Raw genomic sequence first — 25,394 nt, 5'->3', positions numbered from 1 at the left:
CCCCCTGCTACCATCTCCCTGCTATCTGCGCCTTCATCTCTGCCATCTGATTTGTGGGAGGCCTGGCTGTTGGATTGGGGTGGGCCGCACAGTCCGGGCAGCCCTGGGATAGGAAAGGAGAGGGAAACCTGGACGTGAATATGGATCTGAATATGCTTCACTGGGGGGTACCGTGTCCTGGCCTAGGCCCCCAGCTCTGCTTCTCCGAGCCGAGAAGAGAAATACTTGATGGCCGATGGTATTTGAGTGTTTACTTTTGCAGAGGACTATATTAAGGGCTGGGGAGGGTACAATACAGTTGGTTGACACGATCCCTGCTCTCACTTTCCCCCTTTGTTTAGGGCCTTGATCCAGCACCCGCTATTCTTGACTTCTCCAATTTCTCTTCCACCGGGACATTCTGAATTACCCCTCATTTCTTTTATTGCTACGAAATCCTGCTATTTCTTCCTGCATGTCTCCCAGATCCCTCTGGTCCTCTCCCTTTAAACTGTTAACACCCTGGTCCAAGCTCTGGTCTAGCCTTAGTTAGACTATTATTGCTTTTGTCTCAGTGCCGGACTTCCTGCCCTCTCCAACGTGCTGCTGCATGGATCTTCTTTCTGAAGCATTGATTGGCCCACATTTTCCCTCTCCGCAAAGCCCTCCACTGGCTTCTCTAGCTTCTTCGTGTCACAGAAAGCTTCTCGCAGTCAGCTTCTCTACTCTCTGTCCCTATCCGACCATCTTCATCCACTATTTCCCAACCCGCTGTCTTTGCTCTCTTGAGCCGACCGTCCGGCAGTACCTAGCTCTCAACTCTCCCGCATCTATTTCCGTGCTCATGCTAAACTCCGGCTTGAAATGTCCTCCCTCGCCACATCATTCAGGCCACAGTTCTCCCCACATTCAAATACCTGATAAATTTCGAAGCCCTCTGTGCCATATCACCTCTTCTGCCTTCTCTAGCACTTCCAATCTTATTTACCTCCCCCCACACCCTTAACATTCATGAATATAGATGCCCACTCCAAAGTATTTACCTCACTGTCAACACTAATAGTGGTTGTCACCCCGTTAGAATGTAAACTCCTTGTGGGCAGGGGGAGGATGATGATGATAATTATGGTATTTAAGCACTTACTATGCACCAATCACTGTACTAAGCGCTGGGGTAGAGTCAAGGTAATCAGGTTGTCCCACGTGGAGCTCAAAGTCTTAATCCCTATTTTTACAGATGAGGTAACTGAAGCACAGAAAAGTTAAGTGGCTTGCCCAATGTGTAATGAGTTATTTTTCTTCCTGTAGCCGCATCTGCTTTCCGTTCAGAAATTGCCTCTTGTTGGGGAATGGATGAACGCTCCTTGTCTGGGTCTGTGATTTCTGATGGGACACTACCTTCTCTCAGTCCTAAGTGCTTGGAGATTCCCGTGGTGCATCCTTTCAAAGTCCTTGGAGAGAAAAATTGAACTGCACAGGTGAAAGTGAAGTGACCCTGTCCGGGAATCGTGGTAAATGACTACAGGATCGAGGTGGCTGGTGGCTCCGGTGCTCCGGGCCCAGGGTTCCGGGACACAGGTGGCATTTTTAAAGCAGAAGAGGACTGGGCCCAGAGAACCAGATCTGGCCAACATGGAAACAGCGAGATCTCCCATGAATTCTGCCATTTCCACTACCAGAAAGTGTCTTGCGAGGCTCTGAGCCTACTCCCGTCCCTCTGCCGTCAGTAGCTGAGCCTGAAGCAGATCCCTGGACCTGCCGGTGTCGGGGCCGTTCCTGACCGTCCTGCCCAGAGGGGTCCAGACCTGGGGCGGCTCCAGCAGCCAGCGAGTGCAGAGGAGGTGGTGACCCTGGTGGAGGACTACAGAAAGAGAGGTGCGTGGACCTGACCGGTCGGTGAGAGAGGGCCAGCTCGCGGGAGGTGGTGGGAGGTATGGTGGGGCTCAATCATTCATTCAATAATATTTATTGAGCGCTTACTATGGGCAGAGCACTGTACTAAACGCCTGGAATGTACAATTCTGCACCCACTCTGGCCAGCTGGGCCCCTGCCGCTAGTGGGATCAGCGGACACTCTCTTTTCTGCAGCACATCCAGTCTGCCGGGACAGACTCGGACCCTGGGGCATCCCCCCTCTGCACAGCACAGAGTTACCCTATGGTGCGTGGACTCAGGATATCCTAGATTCCCCCTTTTTGCCTTTGGATTTCTCTCCAGTGCCCCGAGATTCTCCGCATCAGAGACTCGCCCACGGGCCAGTGTCACTGGGAAATAAGAGAAAGCAATCAGGTGAGGGGGTGGGAGAAGGGAAAGTGAAGGGCCAGAGTACTGGGCATGGATGGGGCATTGGGGAACCAGTGCCTGACCTCTGTCTCCAGTTTCCCCCGGCATCCCCCTCTGCTTCAGCTGCCCATTCCTTTAGCGAGCGAGCAAGTCTGTGGCTTTCCCTCCTGCTGTCCTTTGTCGGGGGCGGGGGCGGGCGTGGGACATGATCTCACCTGAGGTCTGAAATCTGATCTCCAGAGAACGTCTTTTCACCACCTCGACCTACTTCTACTGTGATGTTTGTCTGCCGGTTCCGCCCTGCCTGCCCGGACAAGAAGTTATTTTGGGAGCCGTACAAGAGCCACTTCCCCCTTCTTCTCGATACAGTGACTCGCCAGAAGAGGCAGAACTTGGAACGCTTCAGCCCGAGGTGCCGCTCCCCCTCTGGGAAGTCCGAGATGGTACTCGACACCGCAGTCTTTGGGGACCAACTGTCCCCGAGGGGCGTTCTGCTCACCAAAATAACTACAAGCCTCGGGGCTGTTCAGGTCACTCATCCTCACTCATTAATCAATTGAATCAGTTGTATTTGTCGAGCACTTACTCTGTGCAGAGCACTGGACTAAGCGTTTGGAAGGGTACGGTACAACAGAGTCCCTGTCCACAATGAACTTACCGTCTCAGCGGGGGGAGACAGACGCTAACGTAAATAAAGGATGGTTATGAGGCTGAGAGAGGGGTGAAAACCGGAGCAGATCGAAGTGCAGTTACCCTCTTTCAGTAGCCTCCTGTCTTCATCTGTGGTCTACGGTCCTCTCCTACTCTTGAGAAAAGTATGAATTTTTGTACAGAAGCTGCTCCGTACCCCGGATCAGTGACCTCCGGGTCGATTTCCTCCATCCTAAGATGGAGACAATGAGTACTACACCAGGTACATCAGGTGGGACTGTATAAGGGGTAGGTTTTAATGGCAAACTTTCCTTTGGTTTATTTTGGTTTCATTACTCATAATCTTCCTGACAAAGCATTATTGGCTCCTCGCTATCGGCTTTAAAGTTCTCCGTCACCTTGTCCATTCTTCCCTCACCTCCCTTCTCTCCTTCCATATCCCAGACCGCACACTCTGCTCCTCTGCCGCTAACCTCCTCACTGTGCCTCCGTCTCCCGTCTTGCCGCCGATCCCTGGCCCACGCCTTCCACTGGCCTGGAATGCCCTCCTCAAATTTTCCAAACAATCACTTCCCCCTTACCCCCCTGCTGAAAGTGCACCTCCTCCAAGAGGTCTTCCCAGACTAAGCCCCTTTCTCTCAGCTCCCCCTCTCTTCAGCATCACCTTGACTCGCTCCCTTTGCTCTTCACCCCTTCTCCTCGCCCCACAGCACATATGTATATAGGTATAGATCTATAATTCTATTTATTTATATTGATGCCTGTTTGTTTTGAAGTCTCTATTGCTGTGTTGTACTGTCCAAGTGCTTAGTACAGTGCTCTGCACACAGTAAGCGCTCAATAAATACGATTGAATGAATCAATCAGAGCAAAACATTTTTTAGCTTTCAGCTACTGCCGCACATTGGGTAGATTCGTGAGTGAACAGTTGGCAAGGGCTCAGGAAATTTTTATTATCGTAACTGGTAGCCCAGTGCCCTCATCCTGTACGTATAAAAGTAGTTATATTTATTAACTCCCTACTGGGTACAACACACTGCACTAAGTGTTGGGAAAAATGCGTGGCTGAGAATCAGATTGGGAGTCCCTTATTGGGCCACAGGTCTTGTCTAAGAGTAAGGTCGGGGGGGTCGCTGACAGACACAGCGGGAAGGATAAAATTACAAAAGCAATGTAAAAACAAAGGAAATGATAAATACAAGAGCAGTAAGATACTGGGATTCAAGGAGCGGAGTTTCTAACTCCTTAGGATTTATGAATGTTGAACTCATATAATCACAACGTTTCAGACACTCTGAAATTTGCTGCTGGGTATCAATCTTTCCTGGTGCCGCTGGTGCAGGGCAGGTGGGGAGGGGCCACGTTTGGAGGGTGGCTTAAGGAGATGCATTTCTTCCACTGGCTCTCCATGCAAACCCTTGAGTGATGTCCCATAGTCTGGTTTAAATCCTCCCTTGTCCACAAAACTCACCCTAAGGTCACTGGTGAATGGTTAACCAAATCCCATAGTCGCACCTCTCTAGTCTTGCCCTCCTTGGGCACTGCTGACTATTCTTCCCTCCTTTTGTATTCTCTCTAGACTAACCCTCTGAGATCCTGTTCTTTCCTAGTTCTGCTTATGCCTCTCTGGCTGTTTTCTTTGTATCTTCTTTGCCGCTTCTTACTTTGTCCTTTAACTGTGGACGAAGCCCTTACCTTGATCCTGGGCCCTTTACTTTTCTCACGGTGCTTTCACCCACCTGAGGGTTTGTTGCTTCCAGTGGTTGCCGTTGCTCCCTTAGATATCTCTCCCTAGTCCTGACTTCCCTGCATCTGTGGTTCCCTGTTTTTCCTGAACTCTAGACTCTCTCCACTAGGTTATCTGCTGAGAATACATCCTGAAGAGAAGAGGAAGCCCGGTTCCGGGAGTGGGGGTTTCAGCAGGTGACCATTGATCTCATTGATAGCTCTTTTCCCCTCCCTCCTTCAGCTGTTCCTGCTCCCCGGGGCCCTACGTTTCCCCAAGGCGGGAATCCAGGAGATAGGGCAATGGCAGCTGCCCCTGAGAAAGCTAGGCCTCAGGTGAGTTGTTGTTCCCTTGGTCCTTCACGAGCTCTTATTCCTTCTGCCCGTTAGTGGTCATCCCTCAGTCTGGACCTCCTTTGGGAGACACACCTCCCCTCTCCTCTCTCTGGAACTGGCCCAATTCTCCTTGGCTCCGCGGTCCCTTGGATGCTGCTTCACTCCACCACCCACCATCCCTGTCCTCCTTACCCTCGGTGTTCCCGACGTTGCCTTATTCCATCCTTCTGCTCCCGGCCCCCGTGCAGCCAGCTCTCCCCCTCACTGCAGGTCCCAGGGGTGAGCTGGGCCTTGGGAGACCGGGAACCCAGTGGGGCTCATGGCGTTTCAGGGATTGGTGACATTCGAAGATGTGGCCGTGAGCTTCACCTGGGAGGAGTGGGAGCATCTGGACTCGGCTCAGCGCAACTTGTTCCGGGATGTGATGCTGGAGAATTATGGGAACCTCGCCTCCCTGGGTAAGTCCTCGACCGCCTTCGTTCGGGGATTTCATTTCATCTGTTGCAGCTGTCCAACTGAAGCAAGTTACGTGAGGGTGGCAAAGGCATTCAAAATAATTTGTTTTTGAGGAGTGGGGAGATGTGTGAAGAACAAGATTTTAGAGAGAGGATCTCTATCAGCCTCCTCGGTGGTTTCCCTGCCTCTAGTTTCTCTTCTCTAAAGGAGACAGGCCTGGTTACGACAAGCACATAAATCGGCGCGGTGGCCGTTTTGCAAGGAGAGAAAGGAATGGATCCGGAGAAGGTGGAGGGGAAAAAGAAGCAACAGGATTTAATAACAGACCGAGTGTGAGAGTTGAAAGAGACCGTAGTCAAAATAATGCCAAAGTTGATGCCTTCAAAGGCAGAGAGGGTGGTGGTGTCAGCTCTGATGGGAAACAGGGGGAGGTGAAGATTTGAGACAGAGATAATAATGGCATCTGTTAAGTGCCTACTCTATGTCAAGCACTGTTCTGAGCGCTGGGAGAGATGTCAGTGTCCAACATAGAACTCACCATATTAATCCTCCCCGTTTTACAGATGAGGTAACTGGGCACAGAGAAGTTAAGTGACTTGCCCGAGGTCACACAGCCGAAAAGTGGCAGAGTCGGGATTAATAATAATAATAATAATAATAATGTTGGTATTTGTTAAGCACTTACTATGTGCCGATCACTGTTCTAAGCGCTGGGGGAGATATAGGGGAATCAAGTTGTCCCACGTGAGGCTCACAGTAGATCCCCATTTTACAGATGAGGTAACGCAGGCACAGAGAAGTGAAGTAACTTGCCCACAGTCACCCAGCTCACAAGTGGCGGATCTGGGATTCGAACCCATGAGCACTGACTCCCAAGAACCCAGATCCTTCTTACTCCCAGTCTAGTGCTTTTATCCACTAAGCCGTGCTGCTTCTCTAAGATGAAGAGCTGATACAGTGCCTGGCACATAGTAAGGGCTTAATAAATGCCATTTTTAAAAAATAATTTTAGTTTTGATATACTGAACTTGAGTGAGAGTGCCAAGGTAGAATGTCTGAGACAAGAGGAAATAATAGGTTGCAGAATGGGAAGAAGAGAGAGACGAGCTCAGGGAACAGTGAGCAGGTTGGCATTAGAGGAGCAAAATGTATGGGCTGGGTTGTAGTAGAGCAGAGGAGTAAGGGAGGAGGAGAGCTGATTGAGTGCCTTCAAACTGGGGCTACGGAATTTCTGTTGGATGCAGCGGTCTTTGGTTTTTGCCTTGGTCTGGATCCGGCTCGTTAATGGAAGTAATCCAGTGAAAGAAACACAGACCATGAGTCTGTAACTTTCTGTATTTTTTTCATTAAACTACAACCAGCACATTAATTAAAATGTAAGCAAGTTTTGCAGTCATGTGGGAATCAGGTGTCCTTTTTTATTCTGTGACCAGTTAGCTTCCTGAGCATTCCTTGGGCTTCTCTATTTCAAACTTCATTTTTTATTAATTAGGAGCAGACTAACATAATTCCAAAGGTATATATATATATGCACCCAGAGGGCTACTTGGCATCCAACCTTAAGCTCAGAGAGTTACGTAGGCATGTTCAACTCCTTTACTCCATTTAGTCTTCCAATCTTGGGGCACTCCTGTGGTCGGTGCACAGACCATTTTGTCCTGGGTCAGTAGCCGTAGTGGAAGTAAGAGCAGTGGTAAAATTGAGCATCCATTTGGTGTGGTGCAGCGTACCAACTGCTTGGAAAGTACAGAACCAATAAGTGACCCGTTCCCTGCCCGTAAGCAGTTTATATTCCAAAAGGGGTGACGAGCTTTAACTTATAAGTAGAAGCCGGTTGGAGGAGGTTTTGAATGTGGGGAGACCTGCGGTCCTTCTGCTCTGGGGAAGGAGGTAAGGGGGAGAACTGAGAGCACGGTTCAGCTAGGAGGTTGGCCTGCGGGGAATGAAGCCAGTGAGTTGGGGAATAGCAGGGAAAAAAGAGCAGATGGGTAAGGTGGGGCGAGTTGGTGAAGAGCCTTGAAACCAACCGGGAGGAGTTTCTGTAGACACAAGGAGCCAGTGTAGAGTTTTGAAGAGATGAAAAGAGTGGGCCTAATGACGCTTCAGGAAGAGCAGTGGTGCAGGGAACTGCAATAAATCCTTGGGAGAGTACAGTACAAGAGAGTTGGTGGACACAATCCCTACCCTCAAGATGCTTTACAATCTAGTGGGGGACACAGGCATGAAAATAAATTACAGGTAGGAGAAATGGCAGAGTGTAAGGATCTCGGTGTAAATGATACGGGGCCAGGGGAGCCGTGAGAATCAAAATGCTAAAGGGTCATTATAGGCCCACGTGCGTAGATGATGCTGAAGGGGAAATAGGGAGGGGAAATAAGAGATTAGTAAGGGAAGGTTTCCTGAGGCAGATCTCAGTCAGTCAGTTGTATTTATTGAGTGCTTACTGTGTACAGAGCACTTTACTAAGCTCTTGGGAGAATTCAATATAACAGAGTTGGTAGACACATAGTCCCTGCCCAGAGGTTTGTTGGGAACGGGGAGGGTGTTCCAGGCCAGAGGGAGGACGTGAGCAAGGGATAGAGTGAGTAGGTTGGAGTACAAGCTGGAGAGGGGAAAGACTTGGAGGCCAGTAAGGAGGCTAAGACTAGAATGATGGTAGTTTGGCTGGAGAGGAAGGGGCGGATCTAAGAAATATCATGTAGACAAATTTAGCAGCCGACTGGATGAGCAAATTGAATGACAGCGAAGGGTTGAGAATGCCACCAAGGTTATAGGGCTCTGGGACGGGGAGGATGGTGGTGGTATCGACCGAATATGAATTGCCAACTGGGCATCCAAATGTAGATATAAAGCTGTAAACTCACTGTGGGCAGGGAATGGGTCTGTTATATTGTACTCTCCCAAACGCTTACTACAGTGCTGTGCTTAATAAATACCACGGATTGATTGATGGCCTGGTGGAAAGAGCACAGAACCTAGGTTCTAATCTTGATCTCCCTTCTGTCATTTGCTGGCTAGGTGACTTTGTGCAAGTCACTTCACTTCTCGGTGCCTCAATTTCTTCATCTGTAAAATAGGGATTAGACACCTGTTCTTTCTTCTGCTTAGGCTGTGAGCCCCTTGTAGGACAGGGACTGTGTCTGACCTGATTAATTTGTATCTATTCCAGCATTTAGAACAGTGCTTGAAATATAGTAACAATTGTTGTTATTATTTCACATCTCCTGGATGTAGGAGGAGGTGCAGGACTTGGAAGCTAGATAAGAGGTCGGGGCTAGAGAGATTTAGGTGGAAGCCGTGGTTGAAGCCGTGTGAATGGATGAGCTGTAGACTGTAAATTTGCTGTGAGCTTGGAACCAATGCTTTTGTAATGTACTCTTCCAAGCATTTACTATAGTGTTCTGCACACAGTAAGTGCTTAATAAATACCATTGATTGATTGAGCTTCCTGAGTGAGTGGTTATAAACCGAGAAGAGTCCGAGTTCAGAGCCTTGGGGATTGCAGTCGGAGGAGGAGTTAGCTAATGAAGCTAGGAAGGAGGAGAATCAGGATGGTACTGTGCAAAATTTTTGTTTTTCTCATTACTATTAGCAGAACAGGAAACAGTCAAAATCAAGCCCTACAATATTAATTACATTTTCTTCCATCTTTCATTAGCTCTGAGACTTGCGAAGTGCCACCTTCAAGATAGTTTCAGGTTCCAGGACCACATCCTCCGCCAGCGTATTGGGTTGGTGCTACCAAGGAAGGGAGGAAAAGCAGTGAGATTGATCCCTTTGGGACCAGAGGAGAATTCCGATTGCTATATTTTTTTTTATGGTATTTGTGAAGCGCTTACTATGTGTCCAACACTGTTTTAAACCTGGGGTAGATACAGATTAATCAGGTTGGACACAGTCCCTTCCCACATTGGGCTCACAGTCTAAGAAGGAGGGAGAACATCAGCTGAGACCTCCAGGCTGGGTTCTCACCAACCCCCTCATTCCCTCTCTGACCCTTCTACTTCCCTCTCTGAGATCCTTGGAGAATTCGTATCATGCATTATCTTTGACGACTGTTGACTTTGTGCCAGGCTGAGGAAATGGGCTGGGGAATCCATTTTTGATCATGCAAGGGATCCATGGGCGTCCTAATCCATTTTCTGTGGGCAGCTCTTGACCCTTCCCATCAGCCACTTCAGACACAGGAGTCGGGATTGCGCTCTGAGGAACCTGTGAGCAGCCCAAACCATCATGAACAATTTCTTTCCAGGATTTCCAGTTCCCAAACCCGACGTTATATACCAGCTGAAGGAAGGGAGTCTGGATCTGCTGGGATCTGTTGAGGAAAGAGATCCCTGCACAGGTGAGTGAGTGTGGACAGAAACACCTGATGATTAGGACTTTAAGGCTTTCTGCCAGATCTCGTCCACTTACTTCTCTGCTCTCTTCACTCACTGTTCCCCAGTCCACACTCTCCGTAACTCCCAAGTAAACCTTTCTGTCCCTTGCTTGAGATTGTCCCACCTCTGACCCATTGTTCACCCTGTTCCCTCTGCCTGGAACCCCTCCGCCTTCAACTGTACCAGACAACACCTCTCCCCATATTCAAAGCCTCTTGAAATTCCACCTCCTCTGGAAATATTCCCAGATTAATTTTCATGCCTTCTGGCTATTAACCTCTGTGCCTCGGTTTCTTCTACCTGCCACCATTCAGGGTAGTGAGAGCGAACCCTAACCCTTCCCCCGGCCTCCTCTCCATCACTTTGCCCCTTCTTACCTCACCTCCCTTCTCTGCTTTTACATCCCAGCCTACACACTCCGCTCCTCTGGTGCTAACCTTCTCACTGTGCCTCGTTCGACCCCTGGCTCACATCCTACCTCTGGCCTGGAATACCCTCCCTCCTCAAATCTGCCAAACAAACACACTGCCCCCCTTCAAAGCCCTACTGAAGGCTCATCTCCTCCAGGAGGCCTTCCCAGACTCAGCCCCCCTTTCCTCTGCTCCCCTTTCCTTCCCATCGCCCCGACCCACTCCCTTTGTTCTGTTCCCCTCCCCACCACAGCACTTGTATATATATGTGCATATATATATTTCTGTTTATATTAGTGACGTGTATATCTCTCTAATTCTCTTTATATTGATGCTATCGATGCCTATTTACTCGTTTTGATGCCTGTCCCCCCTACCTTCCAGACTGTGAGCCCGTTGTAGGCAGGGATTGTCTCTTTTTGTTTCCGAATTGTACTTTCCAAGTGCTTGTACGGTGTTCTGCACACAGTAAGCACTCAATAAATACGATTGAATGAATAATAATAATAATGTTGGTATTTAGGCACTTACTATGTGCAGAGCACTGTTCTAAGCGCTGGGGTGGATTCAGGGTAATCAGGTTGTCCCACGTGAGGCTCACGGTCTTAATCCCCATTTTACAGATGAAGAGTTAAGCTCCCAGTCTCCCTGGACAGTTCCCCTGCCCCTAGAGGTCTGCTGGCTCTTGGGCCACTTTTCCGGAACTCCAAGTGTGAGCAGATAGAAGAAACAGAGACACAGCTGGTTGATAGCTAAGTACATGAATGGAAAAGTTCCTAAAATATGGAAAAATTAGTAAATTAACATTATTATGGTGTCGGTTAAGCACTCTTCTAAGCGGTGGAGTTGCTACAGGTTAATCAGGTTGAACTCGGTCTCTGTCCCACAAGGGGCTCACAGTCTAAATAGAAGGGAGAACAGGGATGTTATGTGGGAAAATCAACCAATGCTTTAAAATCCTACTCCGTCTCCCAGTGCTATTTCTATGAGGCTATGACAGGCTGTTCAGTCTACATTAGGAAAAAGTAGATTCCAGTTATTTCCCCAACGTTCAGTTCAGTGCTCTGCACTGAGGCCTAATTGATGTTGAGAGAGGCAGGAAGAAGGTAGAACTTGGCAGGGAGGATCTGGGATTGAGTGGTACAGACGGGATTGAGTGCGAGGGAATTGCCCCAGAAGCCGGAGGCTCTCCTGGGCCTCGGCCTCCTTTCCGGCCCTCGCCTGAAATTCAGAGGTCAGGCAGGAAGGAGTAGAGAATCGGTTCAAGGACTCAGATTTCAATGGCAGGGCCTGTGGGCAATCAAAAGTCCTGGTATCTACCACAGAAGTCAAGCCCCGATTAGTGGCTTTTCTTGCGGATTCTTAAATTCCGCGGTCTCCGTGGCAACAACCCTCTGAGGCAGCACTAGGAAAGAAATGTGTTCGATTTTCGAACGAGGTACAGCTACAACACCTCTTACCTTCCCAGAATATTTGGCATTCTCTGGGACGGTCAATCCATTCACAATAATACATTTCAATCCAAAAAGCAGAATCCAGAGACCCTGAAATTTCTCGCTTGCTTCTGCTTAACAGCCAGCATTGGGCCACCCTTTCAGCCTGCTTTTCTCCTTCCACAAGGTCCCAAGGACTCCTTGCAAGAAGGACTTGAAAATTAATTGTGGAAAAACCAGACCCTGCTCCCTTTCAAAAGCCTTTCATTCTGAACAGAAGTTCTTGCTGACAGTGTAGCCCTTAAGTGAGCAAAGCAGAGTTGAGAAGCAGCTCAGTCATTTCACTGGACTTGAGCCACCAATCCCTGAAGCTGGGCTTCAGAGCTCCGGGGACTCTCCTCTTGCCATTCCTGCCCTTTGGGAAAGGAAAATAGCATATAAGTGGGGTTTTTTAGAGGGAAATAACTGGACTTTGGAGAGGAAAGTTAGGGTGTTGTAACTCCCATCCCTAACCACTGGCTTGAATGTCGTGTGGAACCATCACCTTGTATTTCTGTGCATGCTGCGGCCGCTGTCAGTGACCGATAGCCTCCGAGATGGATGGTTGGTCTAACTGAGGAGATGGTTATTTATATTCTTCTCCAGGCAGACAGCTGAACTCTGAACCTTATTGATATTTCCTGCCTGCACAACTTTCTGTGGCTGGGAATTTCATGTGCACAGTACCAACTATATGGAGTCATCCCTGCACTAACGTAATTATTTAGAGCGCAAGCACCCTGTGGGTAGGGATTGTGGCTACCAACTCTATTGTACTCTCCCAGGCATATAATACAGAGCTCTGCACACAGTGAGCCCTCAGTAAATGCCTTTGATTGGTATTTGCATTCTTACAAAACCCCACGTTATCACAAAATAGCATGATGTAAACTATTATTTCAGTTGTAAGGAAGAAATTGGGAGTAGATAATTCAAGCTAATTATAGTGTAAAATTAATGGCAAAGTGTATAAAGTCAGGCTCTGCCACTCCAGGTGAAATCGAAGAGGGTGTGGAAAACAAAGTCTTTAACTTGTTTTTCATGATTACTTTGCATTTCTATATCCTGAAACACATAAATTATTTTTGCGTTCTACAGGGAACTGATTTGTAACTGCTTCAAATTCACCTTTTCCAGTAAGTTGGATTACAGTGAATTTCAAACTGTTGCAGATTAGTTACATATACAGTATCAATGAATTATTGATCTCATGTCTCTGATACACAACCACAATGTGGTCTTACTTGAAACAGTCTCATCCCATTTTGGCCAATTCACAGCTCCATCATGTACCATGTTCCTCCTTCTACCGTTCATGATGCCCAAAGAAACACTGTCTTCATTGGGTCTTGTAGGAAGTCTTTACCACCACATTCCTGCTATAGGGTTACATTTTAGTGCACGTGTTGAATAGGTTTTGAATCTACCATTGCTTAGGCTTCGGTGAGCACCCACCTTTTTTTAGTGTTGTGGGATTTGGTGAAGAACAATTTCATATTTGAAGTCTACAAAATCGTGAGGAGCGGGGACCTTGCAATCATGTTCTTTTTCAGCCTGTCATTCCATTTCCTCATATAGAAATTGTTTTAATCCCTTGGATCAACTGGGTTGCTCTTCTCTGTTTTTTTCTCTTTTTCTCTTTAGATCTGTGGTACCACCAATGTTCTAATCATTGAATCCTATAAAAAACTTGGAAGGGCTGTTGAGTTAAAGTTATGATTAATATCTGTAATTTGTATTGATGTTTGTCTCCCCCCCCCAGACTGTAAGCTCACTGTGGGCATGGAATGTGTCTTTTTTGTTTTACTGTACTCTGCCAAGTGCTTAGTACAGTGCTCTGCACACAGTAAGCGCTCAGTAAATAGAGTTGAATGAATGGATGAACCTTTGATGCTCCCCAGGTATTTGGGCTGCCTCTGCACAGTAATCCCCTCATTGGCCTGCTCTATAAACAATTTGGGTTTCAGAACCTCCTCACATCTTCCTCAACAAAGATCAAGAACTTGGCTATCTCCCTTTTGTTGACTTTTCAGACAGTCCCTGTAATCTACTAACTTGCTTCCTACTTTTCATTATATATGAAAAATTATTTATAGAGAACTTTAGAGTCCCTGGCATGTAGCTCTTCAAATTCCTTTTCAGTCTAATTTCCTATTTGCCAACTACTCGGGTAGGGCTTTTCTAGGATCTTTTTGTAAAAAATTGGTATTTGGCAAAGTAAATGATCATCCATCAGTCACTGGCATTTACTGAGTACTTATCGTGTGCAGAACATTGTACTAAGCACTGGGGAGAGCACAATACAAGAGAGTTGGTAGGCACATTTCCCTCCCCCAACAAGTGTAGAGTCTAGAGGGGAAGACAGACATTAAATAAATTGCAGGTATTATACATAAGTGCTGTGGAGCTGAAGGTAGGGTGAATACCAACTGCCCAGAGGTTGCAGATCCAAGGACATAGATAACACAGAAGAGAGAAGGAGTCAGGGAAAAGAGGGCTTAATCAGAGAAGGCCTCTTGGAGGAGATGTAACTTTAAGGTTTGGAAGATAGGGAGAGTAGTGGTCTGGCATATATGGATGGAAAGGGAGTTCCAGTCCAGAGGGAGGACGTGGGAAAGGGCTTGGTGGTGAGAAAGACGGAGATTGGGGTACAGCTGGTTTTTAGAGGAGCAAAATGTATGGGCTGGGCTGCAGTGGGAGATCAGATCAGGAAGGGGCAAGCTGATCATCAGAGTAATAAAGGCCCTTTTCCAAAAATGGAAAGTTTAAATTAGTTTAAAACGCCCCTCCCCCCTCTCCCCCCCTACAGCTCTCAGCATATCCACAGCATATCTTTATACTCTATTTCCCTTATTTGTAATTTATTTTAGTTGCTCTCCCCATCAAGGCTGTAAGTGTCCTGTGGGCAGGGATTGAGTCTACCAACTCAGTAGTTATTGAGCGCTTACTATTTGCAGAGCACTGTACTAAGCACTTGGGAGAGCACAATACAACAAACAGACACATTCCCTGCTTACAACGAGATTACAGTCTAGAAGGGGAGGGACAGCAGTATAAATAAATAAATTACAGATATGTACATAAGTGCTGTGGGCTGGGAGGGGGGAAGACCACAGGGAGCAGGCCAGGGTGATGCAGAAGGGAGTGGGAGATAAGGAAAGATGAGGCTTAGCCTGGGAAGGCTTTTGGAGGAAATGGGCCTTCAGTAAGGCTTTGAAGCGGGGAAGAGTAATTGTGGGACTTGAGGAGGGAGGGAGCTTCAGGCCAGAGGCGGGACGTAGGCTAGAGGTCAGCAGTGAGATAGGTGAAATTGAGGTGCAGTGAGAAGGTTAGCACTAGAGGTGCGAAGCGTGCAGGCTGGGTTGAGAAGGAGAGAAGCAAGGTGAGGTAGGCGGGAGCAAGGTGGTGGCGTGCTTAAAACCAGTGGTGAAGAGTTTGGGTTTCATGCGGAGGTGGCCGGGCAACCACTGGGGTTTTTTGAGGAGCAGGGTGACCTGTTCTGAACATTTCTGTAGAAAAATGATGTGGGGAATGGGGAGAGAGAGGAGGTTAGGAGGTCAGTTAGGAGTCTGATGCAGTAATCCAGGTGGGATAGGATGAGCGATTGTGTTAAATGTGGTAGTTTGGATGAAGAAAGGGCGGGTTTTAGCTATGATAACCCGCTATGAAGGTGGGACTGACAGGACTGACGGGATTTAGTGATAGGTTGAATATGTGGGTTGAACGACAGAAAGAAGTCAAGGATAGTGCCTAGGTTACAGGCCTGTGAGACTGAAAGGATGGTGGGGCCATCTACAATGATGGGAAAGTCAAGGGAAGGACAGGGTTTGGGTGGGAAGTTAAGGAGCTCTGTTAAGGACTTGTTAAGTTTGAGGTGACGGGAGGACATCTAAGTAGAGATGTCTCGAAGGCAGGAGGAGATGCGACCCTGGAGAGAGGGAGAGAGATCAGGGGAGGAGATGTAGTTTTGGGTATCATCCGCATAGAGGTGGTAGTTGAAGCCATGGGGCCAAATGAGTTCTCCGAGAGAGTGGGTGTTGATGGAAGGGGACACAGAACTGACCCTTGAGGGACCCCCCACAGTTAGGGGGTGGGAAGTAGAGGAGGATCCCGTGAAAGAGATTGAGAATGAGAGATGGGAGGAGAACCAGGAGAGGACAGTGTCAGCGAAGCCAAGCTTCAGTACTGTTTCCAGGAGAAGGGGATGATCAACAGTGTCAAAGGCAGCTGAGAAGTCGAGGAGGATCAGGGTGGAGTAGAGGCAACCGCAAGAAGGAGCTCAAGCTCACTGTCAAACTTTAGGAGGGCAGTTTATGTGGAGTGAAGGGGGCAGAAGCCAGTTTGGAGGGGGTTAAGGAAAGAGTTGGAGGAGAGGAATTTGAGTCAGAGAGTATAGACAATTTGTTAATAGGATTTTGGAGATGAATGGTAGAAGGGAGATGGAGCGATAAGTGGAGGGAGCTGTGGGGTCAAGGGAGGGTTTTTTTAGGATAGGAGAGAGATGGGCATGTTTAAAAGCAGTGGGGAAGAAACCATCGGCCAGTGAACAGTTGAAGATGTTCTCAGGGAAGTTCTCAGGGAAGTTTATTGCAGTAGCAGAAAGATTGACCATCTTCCACCTTGAAGCACAGTAAGTGCTTAACAATTACTGTTACTGCTATTATAATTATTATTATAAAACTAGTTGCTAGGAATATAAAGTGTTAGCAGGGATTTTCTTCTACAGATACCCTCTAATCTTTCCCCTGATAGACAAGCTAGTGTGTTAGGAGGGGTCCCCCAAAAAGACATCCGAGGAGCCACTGAAGAATCTGGCTGTGTACCACCTTTGCTGTGTCCTCACCCTCAGCTATTGCCTTATCTCCGTGCTCCCATTCTGGCCCAGATTCTTTGAATGGGTTGTATAAGAATAATAATAATTGTGATATTTGTGCCAAGCACTGTTCTAAGCGCTAGGGTAAATCAGGGTCATCAGGTTGTCCCACGTGGGGCTCACAGTCTTCATCCCCATTTTACAGATGAGGTAACTGAGGCCCAGAGAAGTGAAGTGACTCAGTTACCTCATCTGGAAAATGGGGATGAAGACTGTGAGCCTCACGTGGGACAACCTCATGACCCTGTATCTCCCCCAGCACTTAGAACAGTGCTCTGCACATAGTAAGCGCTTAACAAATACCAATATTATCATTATTATTACTTGCCCAAAGTCACACAGCTGACAAGCGGTGGAGCCGGGATTAGAACCCACAACCTCTGACTCTCAAGCCCGGCATCTTTCCACTAAGCCGTGCTGCTTCTCAAGACACACTGCCTTTGCTTCCTCTCCCCTGCTCTCTTCTTGATTCTCTGCAGTCTGGTTTTCATCCCCTTTACTCCGCTGAGATCATACAATAATCTCCAGTGCTTTCTTTGACCCACATCCGGTGTGTTTTTTGTCCTTTTCCTCCTTGGTATTTTCGCTTCAACACTGTTGACCACGCCTATTCCTATAAAGACTTTTTTGACCTCGGAATCACTGACACATTTCTTACACCTTGTTCTCCTCCCCCTCTCCCTCTGACAACTCCTCTTCGGTTTCTCGTGCTTCCTTTTCAGCACCTCATCTCCCGTAACTGTGGGTGGCCCTCCCGGGAGGTTCAGCTAGATCCCTTTCTCTTTTCACATTACACTCACACGTTCAGGGAGCCCATCCACTGTCATGGTTTCACCTACCATCTCTTTTTGGATGACTCTCAAATCTACCCCATCAGTCCTGACATCTACCCTGACTTTCACTCCCATTCCTCTGACCTCTGGGGCTCCTTCCCCTGGCTAAATTGAACCTGAGTGAACCAAAGAGCTATTCAAACCTGAATTCATTCATTCAATAGTATTTATTGAGTGCTTACTATGTGCAGAGCACTGTACTAAGCACTTGGGATGAACAAGTCAGCAACAGATAGAGACAGTCCCTGCCGTTTGACGGGCTTACAGTCTAATCATCTCCCTTCTTAAACCCACTCCTCGTTATATTCCTGTCACGGTCAAAAACAGCACCCCTCTCCTTTCCCAGCAGCCCATACCCTTGACATTATGCTCAGTGCTCACTGTATTTCCACTCACATTCCATCTACTACTTAATTCTACCCAGTCTTTCTACACAACAGTTCTCGAATCTACCCTTTCCTCCTCACCCAAGCTGCTACAACTAAGCAGCACCAGATTTGGCTATGTCAGCCTTTTTTTTACTCTATCTCTCTACCTCCAGTCTGCTCCATTTTCAGTTCACACTTCATTCTGCTGGCTGGATCATCTTTCTGCGATGTTCTTTGACACCTATCTCTTCACTCCTCAAAAACCTCCCCCGTTTTCTGCCACATTACACCCAGAAAGTCCCAAGGTTCAGTTTTAAGGCCCACCATCGACTTGGTCCTTTTTACGTATCTGCACTCTTCTCCCACTCCTCACCCAGTTGGTGCTCTTTGCTTCTCTGAAAGTAATATGCTTCCTTTGCCTCATTCATAACTCCATTTCCAACTCTTAGCTCTCCCAAGCTGTCTGGAAATCTCACCTCTTCCAGCAAGCAGTCTCTAATTAGTTTTCCACCACTTCCAGTTTTTGTCATCCCAATAGCCTCCCAGAGTGCCTGTATATGCCACCCTCCTACACGCTCATAGTGGTAGATGGATTTCACTATATATTCCACACTCTGCCAGTTACTGGATAAAAATGTTCCTTCCCTCTGCTCCCAACCATTTATAATTTTGTTTCTCTCCCACATTAGATTGTAAGCTCCTTGAGGACAGGGATTGCCTTTAATTTCTCTTGAAGCTTCCCAACTCTTCTGAAACTCTGTTATATTGTACTCTATATATTGTATATTGTACTGTGTATATTGTACTCTTCCAAGTGCTTACTGTACACAGTAAGCGCTCAATAGATACCACTGATGGAAATTGGTGATATTTGAATTTTCTTTTTATTCTAGATTTTACAACTGGAACTGAAATGACAAAATCAATTCCCCCAAAGCAGAACAGATCTGAAGAAGGAGATTTACAAAAGGCATTCCTGGGATGTCTTCTCCAGAGTATTCTTGTGACTTCCGTGCACGAAAGAATCTATGAAAATGAAGATAGAGTAGAAAAACAAAGGAAGAAACCCACTGTGGAAAAACTGAAGAAATTTCCTAACCAGGATAGTGCTTTCAGAAATGTGGAAGTCCAGAAGAAAGTCCCCACAGCAAAGAGGTCAAACGAATGCAGAAAAGCTTTTGAATGTAATTCATGCCATACTGAACAGCAGAGATTCCATCCCGGAGCAAGAGTCAACAATTACAGTGAATGTGAGAAGACACCGGGTAACCAAACGGCCCTTATTACACACGATAACATACGTATTAGAGAGAAACCGTATAAATGTAAGGAATGTGGAAAAGCCTTCAGTCAAAATTCAGCCCTTATTGAACATCAGAGAATCCACACTGGCGAAAAACCCTATAAGTGTAATGATTGTGGGAAAGCCTTCAGTCACTACTCGACCCTTATTAAACATCAGCGAATCCATACTGGAGAAAAACCCTACCAGTGTAATGAATGTGGGAAAGCCTTCAGTCAGTATTCAAATTTTTTTAATCATCAGGTAGTTCATACTGGAGAGAAACCCTACCAGTGTAATGACTGCGGGAAAGCCTTTAGTCATCACTCGACCCTTATTAATCATCAAAGAATTCATACTGGAGAAACACCCTATAAGTGCAGTGAATGTGAAAAAGCTTTCAGTCGATATTCAAGTTTATTTAGGCATCAGAGAATTCATACCGGAGAGAAACCTTACAAATGTAATGAATGTGCAAAAGCCTTCAGTCAACATTCAGCTCTTATTGGGCATCTGAGAATTCATACCGGAGAAAAGCCTTACAAATGTAGTGAATGTGGAAAAGCTTTCAGTCATAACTATGCCCTCGTTGGACATCTAAGAATTCACACTGGAGAAAAACCCTACAAATGTAACGAGTGTGGAAAAGCCTTCAGCCACCATTCCGCCCTTATCGGGCATCAGAGAATTCATACTGGAGAGAAGCCTTACAAATGTAATGAATGTGAAAAGGCTTTCAGTCAACACTCAGCCCTTATTAAACACCAGAGAATCCATACTGGAGAAAAACCCTTCAAATGTAATGAATGTGGGAAAGCCTTCAGTCATCACTCAACCCTTATTAAACATCACAGAATTCATACCAGAGAAAAATCATACAAGCGTAAGTAAATGTAAGAAAGCTCACAGGAATTACCCAACACTAAAGATTCATGCTGGAGAAAAAACCTTACAAATGTGAATGTCAAAAGGGCTTCAGGAATCTCCCTTTCACCATCATTAAGTATTAGAGGATTGATTTGATCTGGAGAGATATGAGGCAAATCTAATGAGTGTGGAAAAGTTATATAAATAAGGGAATTAATGCCAGAAAGCAGCTTAACAGATAAAATTTATGTGGAGACATCTTTAATAAATGCTGACTTACAATGAAGAGGAAACCAGTGCAAATAGATCCAAGCTCAGGCTTTTCTACCTATGTCTCCGAGTTGGAAAAGTATGCTAACAGAATTAAAGTCCCATGTATAATTAGCACTATTCGGGCATGTGTGATGCTCCTGTCAGCTGTATGGATAATGTCTGCTTTCTCTGAGCAAGGAAAGAGCTACTCTAAACCAAAGAGCCAGTTGAACCTCAGAGCCAAGTAGGAGAAGTACGGCACTTTCCATTCCTCAAACCTCCTCTAGTGCTTCTGGCCTGCTCTTCAGTCATTAATGACGTAGTTACTAGAGTTGATTTGAAAGGTTTTTCTCCAGATCAGTATCAGTCGACTTGGGGATTCTCTAGGCAATGGGCCAAACTTTTCCACCACAGAAAAGTTACAGAACCGGAATTCACGGCTTATTCAATAGTAGATCATTCCTGTTTTTTTTAAAAAAAATCAAAAAACAACAATAAACATAATGAATGTGGACAATTTTCATTCCCTGCTCAATTTTTTTTTGTGCTTAAAGAAAATTATAACTAGTTATATTCATATTACAAAATATATTATATATAAATTATAACTAGAAAAATTATAACTAGTCGAGGCCAGTGGTCTGCTCAGCCCCCTAGAGCAGGGAACACGTCGACCGACTCTATTATATTGTGCTTTCCCAAGCACTTAGTCCAGGAGGCGCTCAGTAAATACAGTTGACATTTCTCTCTTCAGCGGTGGTAATAGGATGTTAAAAGAAACAGTTGTGATGGTTGCCTTTATTGGCCTCCTTCTTCAATGGGTAGGGAAATATAGAACCCTCAACTTGCTCTCAAGTCCTTAGCGTGACTATGGCACCCATCCAATCCACCTTTGAAACTTCTTCAGTATATTTTGTGGAAATACATTCTATAATACATTCTCACCCCGCGCTACAAAAATAAATTTCCCTTTTGAATATCTTGAAGCTGTCAATTCCAAGCTTCATTGGATACCCACCAGTTATAGTGGAGTGGTAATTTGGTCCCACAGTTCCATGAGAGCCTGGGTGTCCCCAACACATCACTTCTCAGCTTTGAACTTCCCAAATTTACAACTCCTAATTTTTCACTTTAAAACAGTCCCGCCAGAAAGAAAGCTTGTACTCAGAACTCATTAAACATGAGAGAATTCGTGCTGAACAGAGAGGTTATACACAGTTTCTGTGGGAAATCTGACTATTAATCGAAGGAAGCATCTGGATAGAAATTCTGAAAATGGGTTCAATATCCAAAATTTCCTCAAACTTATTCAACCTCGGAGGAACCTATACTTGTTATACGTGAGTCATGAGCTACTCAACATTTAGGAGAAACTAAAGTGAAATTAAAATAACATGGTCCTGTTGGAATCAGGTCTTAAACTAGATCACATACATACTGTTTTACAGAAATAAAACAATGCTTTGGGCCAATCTTCCCTCCAGTTGTAAGGGAGAGAAAAGTTGGGCACTGGTTCTCACTTGGGGTACAGGGGCCAATTTTGAGAACTGTTTAATCTGTGTTGCCCTTGAGCTATTATTAAGTGTCAGGGCGGGTTCCCTAACAACAAGGTCCTGAAATGCAGCCAATCTCAAGGCATTGAAGTAATGGTGCAAATTCCGTTGAGGGGGACTGTGCTGACTACGGGCGATGGATACTGTAGCTACTTTGGGAAGTTGAATAGAAATGGCACAACTATGAGGAGGTTCACTGAAGAAACACTATTGTACTCTGAAACACAGGGTCAAGTGAGGCTAGAGATGGGGAATGCTGGGGAAGCTGGGGGTGGGGGGGTTGAGAGCGGCAAAAAAACCCAAACTTCCTGGCATTTAACAACTGAAACCAGACAACCCTTGTTGAGTTAAGACAACAGAAACCAAGACTAAGGAGGCAGTCTTGGAGCACACCAGAGAGGAGGGAAAGAAAGTTGTGATAGTCACAAAGAAAAGGAGAATCTGTCCAGTGTGGAAGCAACTCATTCACGTACTCGCTTTTTTAGTCATAACTTAGGCAGCAATCACCATCAATAGCTTCGTATCTGCATGAAGACAAAAATGGACCAAATGAGAATTGATTGGTCCATATGATACTTTTTGAGGGAAAGAGGACCCACAATTCAGTTGTCTTTTGTTTCTCAAAGGCCTATTCTATTAGATCTATAAGTTCTTAGAGTGCAGGGTTTATATTGGCTTTTTAATTTTTTTTTTTGTTCTCAAGGGCCTAGAGGAGCGTTCTACTACTCTTCTATGTTCTGCTAGTAATAGCAGGTGCCCAAAAGTGCTGGGGACTGGATTACCACAAAGGTTGTTACTTCTGAGAAAGGGACTAACCCTGAGGAACTATAGCCTCTATCCAGTTTCCAAGGATTTCTACCTCTCATTCAAGTCCAAATCTTCGGTAGTCATACCCAAATAGGGGGGCTAGAACTTCAATGTCTTTCTTGCTCTTGTCTTTTCTCCATTCCTTTATCTCTGACTTTAAACACCCTCAAGACCTCCTTCATTAGTAAAGATTCTTTCACTCAACCCAAATATTCCCTCCTGAGTCTGTTCTGCTATTCATGCACAATGTCCTTGAAGATATGGCTGTCTGAATCAGTCTCCTTCCTGTTCATCCTCTTACTTGACTGTGAACCACACATGGGGCAGAGTCTGTGATTGGCCTCATCAACTTGTATCTACCCCAGAGATTAGAACAGTGCTTGACACAAATCCGTGCCCTGCCTAGATTGCTACATCAGCCTCTTTGCTGACCTCCCAACCTCTTGCCTCTCCCCTCTCCCGTCCATCCTTCACTCCGCTCCCCGGATCATCTTCCTACAGAAACGTTCAGGACCTCTCAAAAATCTCCAGCTATCAACCTCCGTTCCAAACAAAAACTCACCACTGGTTTTAAAACTCTCCACCACCTGGCCCCTCCTACTTCACCTCCCTTCTCTCCTACAACCCAGCCCACATCCTTCCTCTGGTGCTAATCCTCTGACTGTGCCTCCATCTCATCGGTCTAACCACGGACCTCTTGCCCATGACCTGCCTCTGGCCTGCATTGCCCTCCCTCTTCAAATCCGCCAGACAACTCCTCTCCCCCACTTCAAAGCCTTACCGAAGGCCCACCTCCTCCAAGAGGCCTTCACAGACTAAACCCCACTATTCCTCATCTCCCACTCCCGTCTGCATCTCCCTGACTTCCTCCTCTTCCTCCATCTCCCAGCCCCACAGCATTTATAGATGTAACTGTAATTTTATTTACTTGTTTCAATGTGACAATTACAGACACACAGAGACCAATCAATCAATTGTACTTAATAAGCACTTACTCTGCGCAGAGCACTCAAGCTTTTGGGTTAGTACAATATAACGTTGCCTGGCGGGGGTGTGGGGGTGTGGTATAGTGGAATTGGAAAGACCTGGATTCTAAGCCCAGCTCCTCCACTAGTCTGTTGTGTGATCATGTGCCAGTCACTTCACTTCTCTATACCACAGTTGTCTTTTCATCTCTAAAATAACGATTGAGATGTGAACTACATTCAATCTTGTGTCGACTACACCACCTCGCACACTCAGTGCATATCCCCCAAAAGGTGGTTTTAAGATGAAACTATTAACCAGACCCTCAGTGGGGAAAACCACAGTCGTCCTACCTCATCAACCCACAATTCTCCTTTGGGTTAAAGAGAAACCACTCAGCTTGAGTTCTCTTCCTCCTCCTTTCCCAAAGGAAGGAAGAAACGATCATCAATAGAAAGCAAGAGCTGCATAAAAGCAACGTTGCCGTCCCCCTTCCCGCTCAGAAGAGAACCCTCCAACTCCTCATCGTGGTTTTCGTCTCTTAACACTTTCTATCTCACTTCTCTAGTAATCTACTATAGAAATGATCCCTGAAAGTATATTCTTAAAGAAGCCACCCCATCCCTGTCGCTCCAGAGTGAAGCTCCCGCACTTAGAGCCCATGGTGGGAATGACCTAAGACTCCATCCCCCATTCCCTTCCTTTCCATCCTCCCAAACCCCCCGAGATTTGAGAAATTTTGCAATCAACCTCTTAGCGCCCACGGACTTGGTCTTTAACATCCCCTGGACGATCCCCTTGAACTGCTGCTTGGGCGCCCCTTTTAAAGGCTCGCCCTTCCTAATTAACGTGCCGGTGTTGTGACGCCAATCAAATGCCGGCCTGACGTTCCCACCATCGCGCCCAGCTATGCCCACTCCGCCCCAGTCCCCCCAGATCCTACCAGACCGGACTGGATGGACTGACACCCACCGGGGTCTCGGACAAGACCTGTCCATTGGCCTTGGCCCCAAAACGGTCTAGTCCCGCCGGTCCCGCTCCTGCCAGTCTTCACTTCGAGGAGGGCAACAAGTGCCCAAGGGACCATCCACAGACAATCCAATTTTCAGGGCCAATCTTCTTTTTAAGTGTATATTCTGTATTTAATTGTATTTCTATTACAATTGTAATTGCATTTACAAAGTGTATTTGTATTTAATTCTATATGCTAGGTGCTGTGGTAGATACAAGGAAAAAAAGCTGGTTGCCCGCAATCCATGTCCCACAGTGTAAGAGGGAGGGAGAGCAGATAAATAATCCCCAATTTGCATGTGGAGTAACTGAGGCCCAGAGAAGATAAGTCACTTCCTCCAGTGTGACGGATCCAGGTCCCAACATGGACTGACGCTCCAGAACAAATCCACCTTTCTGGGAAAATTCCCGAGATTTAATTTTCAGAGCAAAAGAGTTCAAGGCGTTTCTATTTTTGAAAATCATGGGCAATTACTGCCTTTACGTTTTGATATGGAAAATGGCCCATCAAAAAATATACTATATTTTAAAAAAACCCCAATAACCTCAAACCGAGGATCTTACAGTGGAACATTTAGCCAGGATCAGGGTCTCCCTAGGTGTGCCCTGGGGCCTGATGTGCCAGTCTGGGGGCAGATGAGTAAAGTACTCGGAGACTCTCAGGTGAGTGGACAGGCCTAAAGCAGTGAGTCTAACTGTGGCCACAAGCGGGGGATGGAGAAGCGATTCTTCTCTTGTGAGTCCTAGCGTGTCCCAGTTGCCTAACTGATTTGGCCTTTCTAATAATGTAATGTTGGTATTTGTTAAGCGCTTACTATGTGCCGAGCACTGTTCTAAGCGCTGGGGTAGACATAGGGGAATCAGGTTGTCCCACGTGGGGCTCACAGT

General features: G+C 46.4%; 1 protein-coding gene and 1 non-coding gene across 2 annotated transcripts; one reads left to right on the top strand and one right to left on the bottom strand.

Moving 5' to 3' along the window:
• Positions 1-1,712: 1,712 nt before the first annotated feature.
• Positions 1,713-20,692, top strand: LOC100092268 (zinc finger protein OZF-like). The gene is given in 8 exon segments (XM_029056489.2): positions 1,713-1,854; positions 2,197-2,268; positions 4,883-4,974; positions 5,306-5,432; positions 9,683-9,775; positions 18,662-19,932; positions 19,934-19,993; positions 19,995-20,692. Coding segments are annotated over 6 exon segments (1,650 nt in total). The 5' UTR covers positions 1,713-1,854; positions 2,197-2,268; positions 4,883-4,941; the 3' UTR covers positions 20,061-20,692.
• Positions 20,693-23,885: 3,193 nt separating this feature from the next.
• Positions 23,886-24,101, bottom strand: LOC114809883. The gene has a single exon (XR_003757655.1). It is a non-coding gene; the product is annotated as a small nucleolar RNA U3 (small nucleolar RNA).
• Between the last annotated feature and the right edge of the window lie 1,293 nt (positions 24,102-25,394).

The sequence above is a fragment of the Ornithorhynchus anatinus genome, chromosome 2 (assembly GCF_004115215.2).
Source record: "Ornithorhynchus anatinus isolate Pmale09 chromosome 2, mOrnAna1.pri.v4, whole genome shotgun sequence".
Lineage (NCBI taxonomy): Eukaryota > Metazoa > Chordata > Mammalia > Monotremata > Ornithorhynchidae > Ornithorhynchus > Ornithorhynchus anatinus.
The sequence above is the reverse complement of the archived record's forward strand: the minus strand, read 5'-3'. Positions and strand labels throughout refer to the sequence as shown.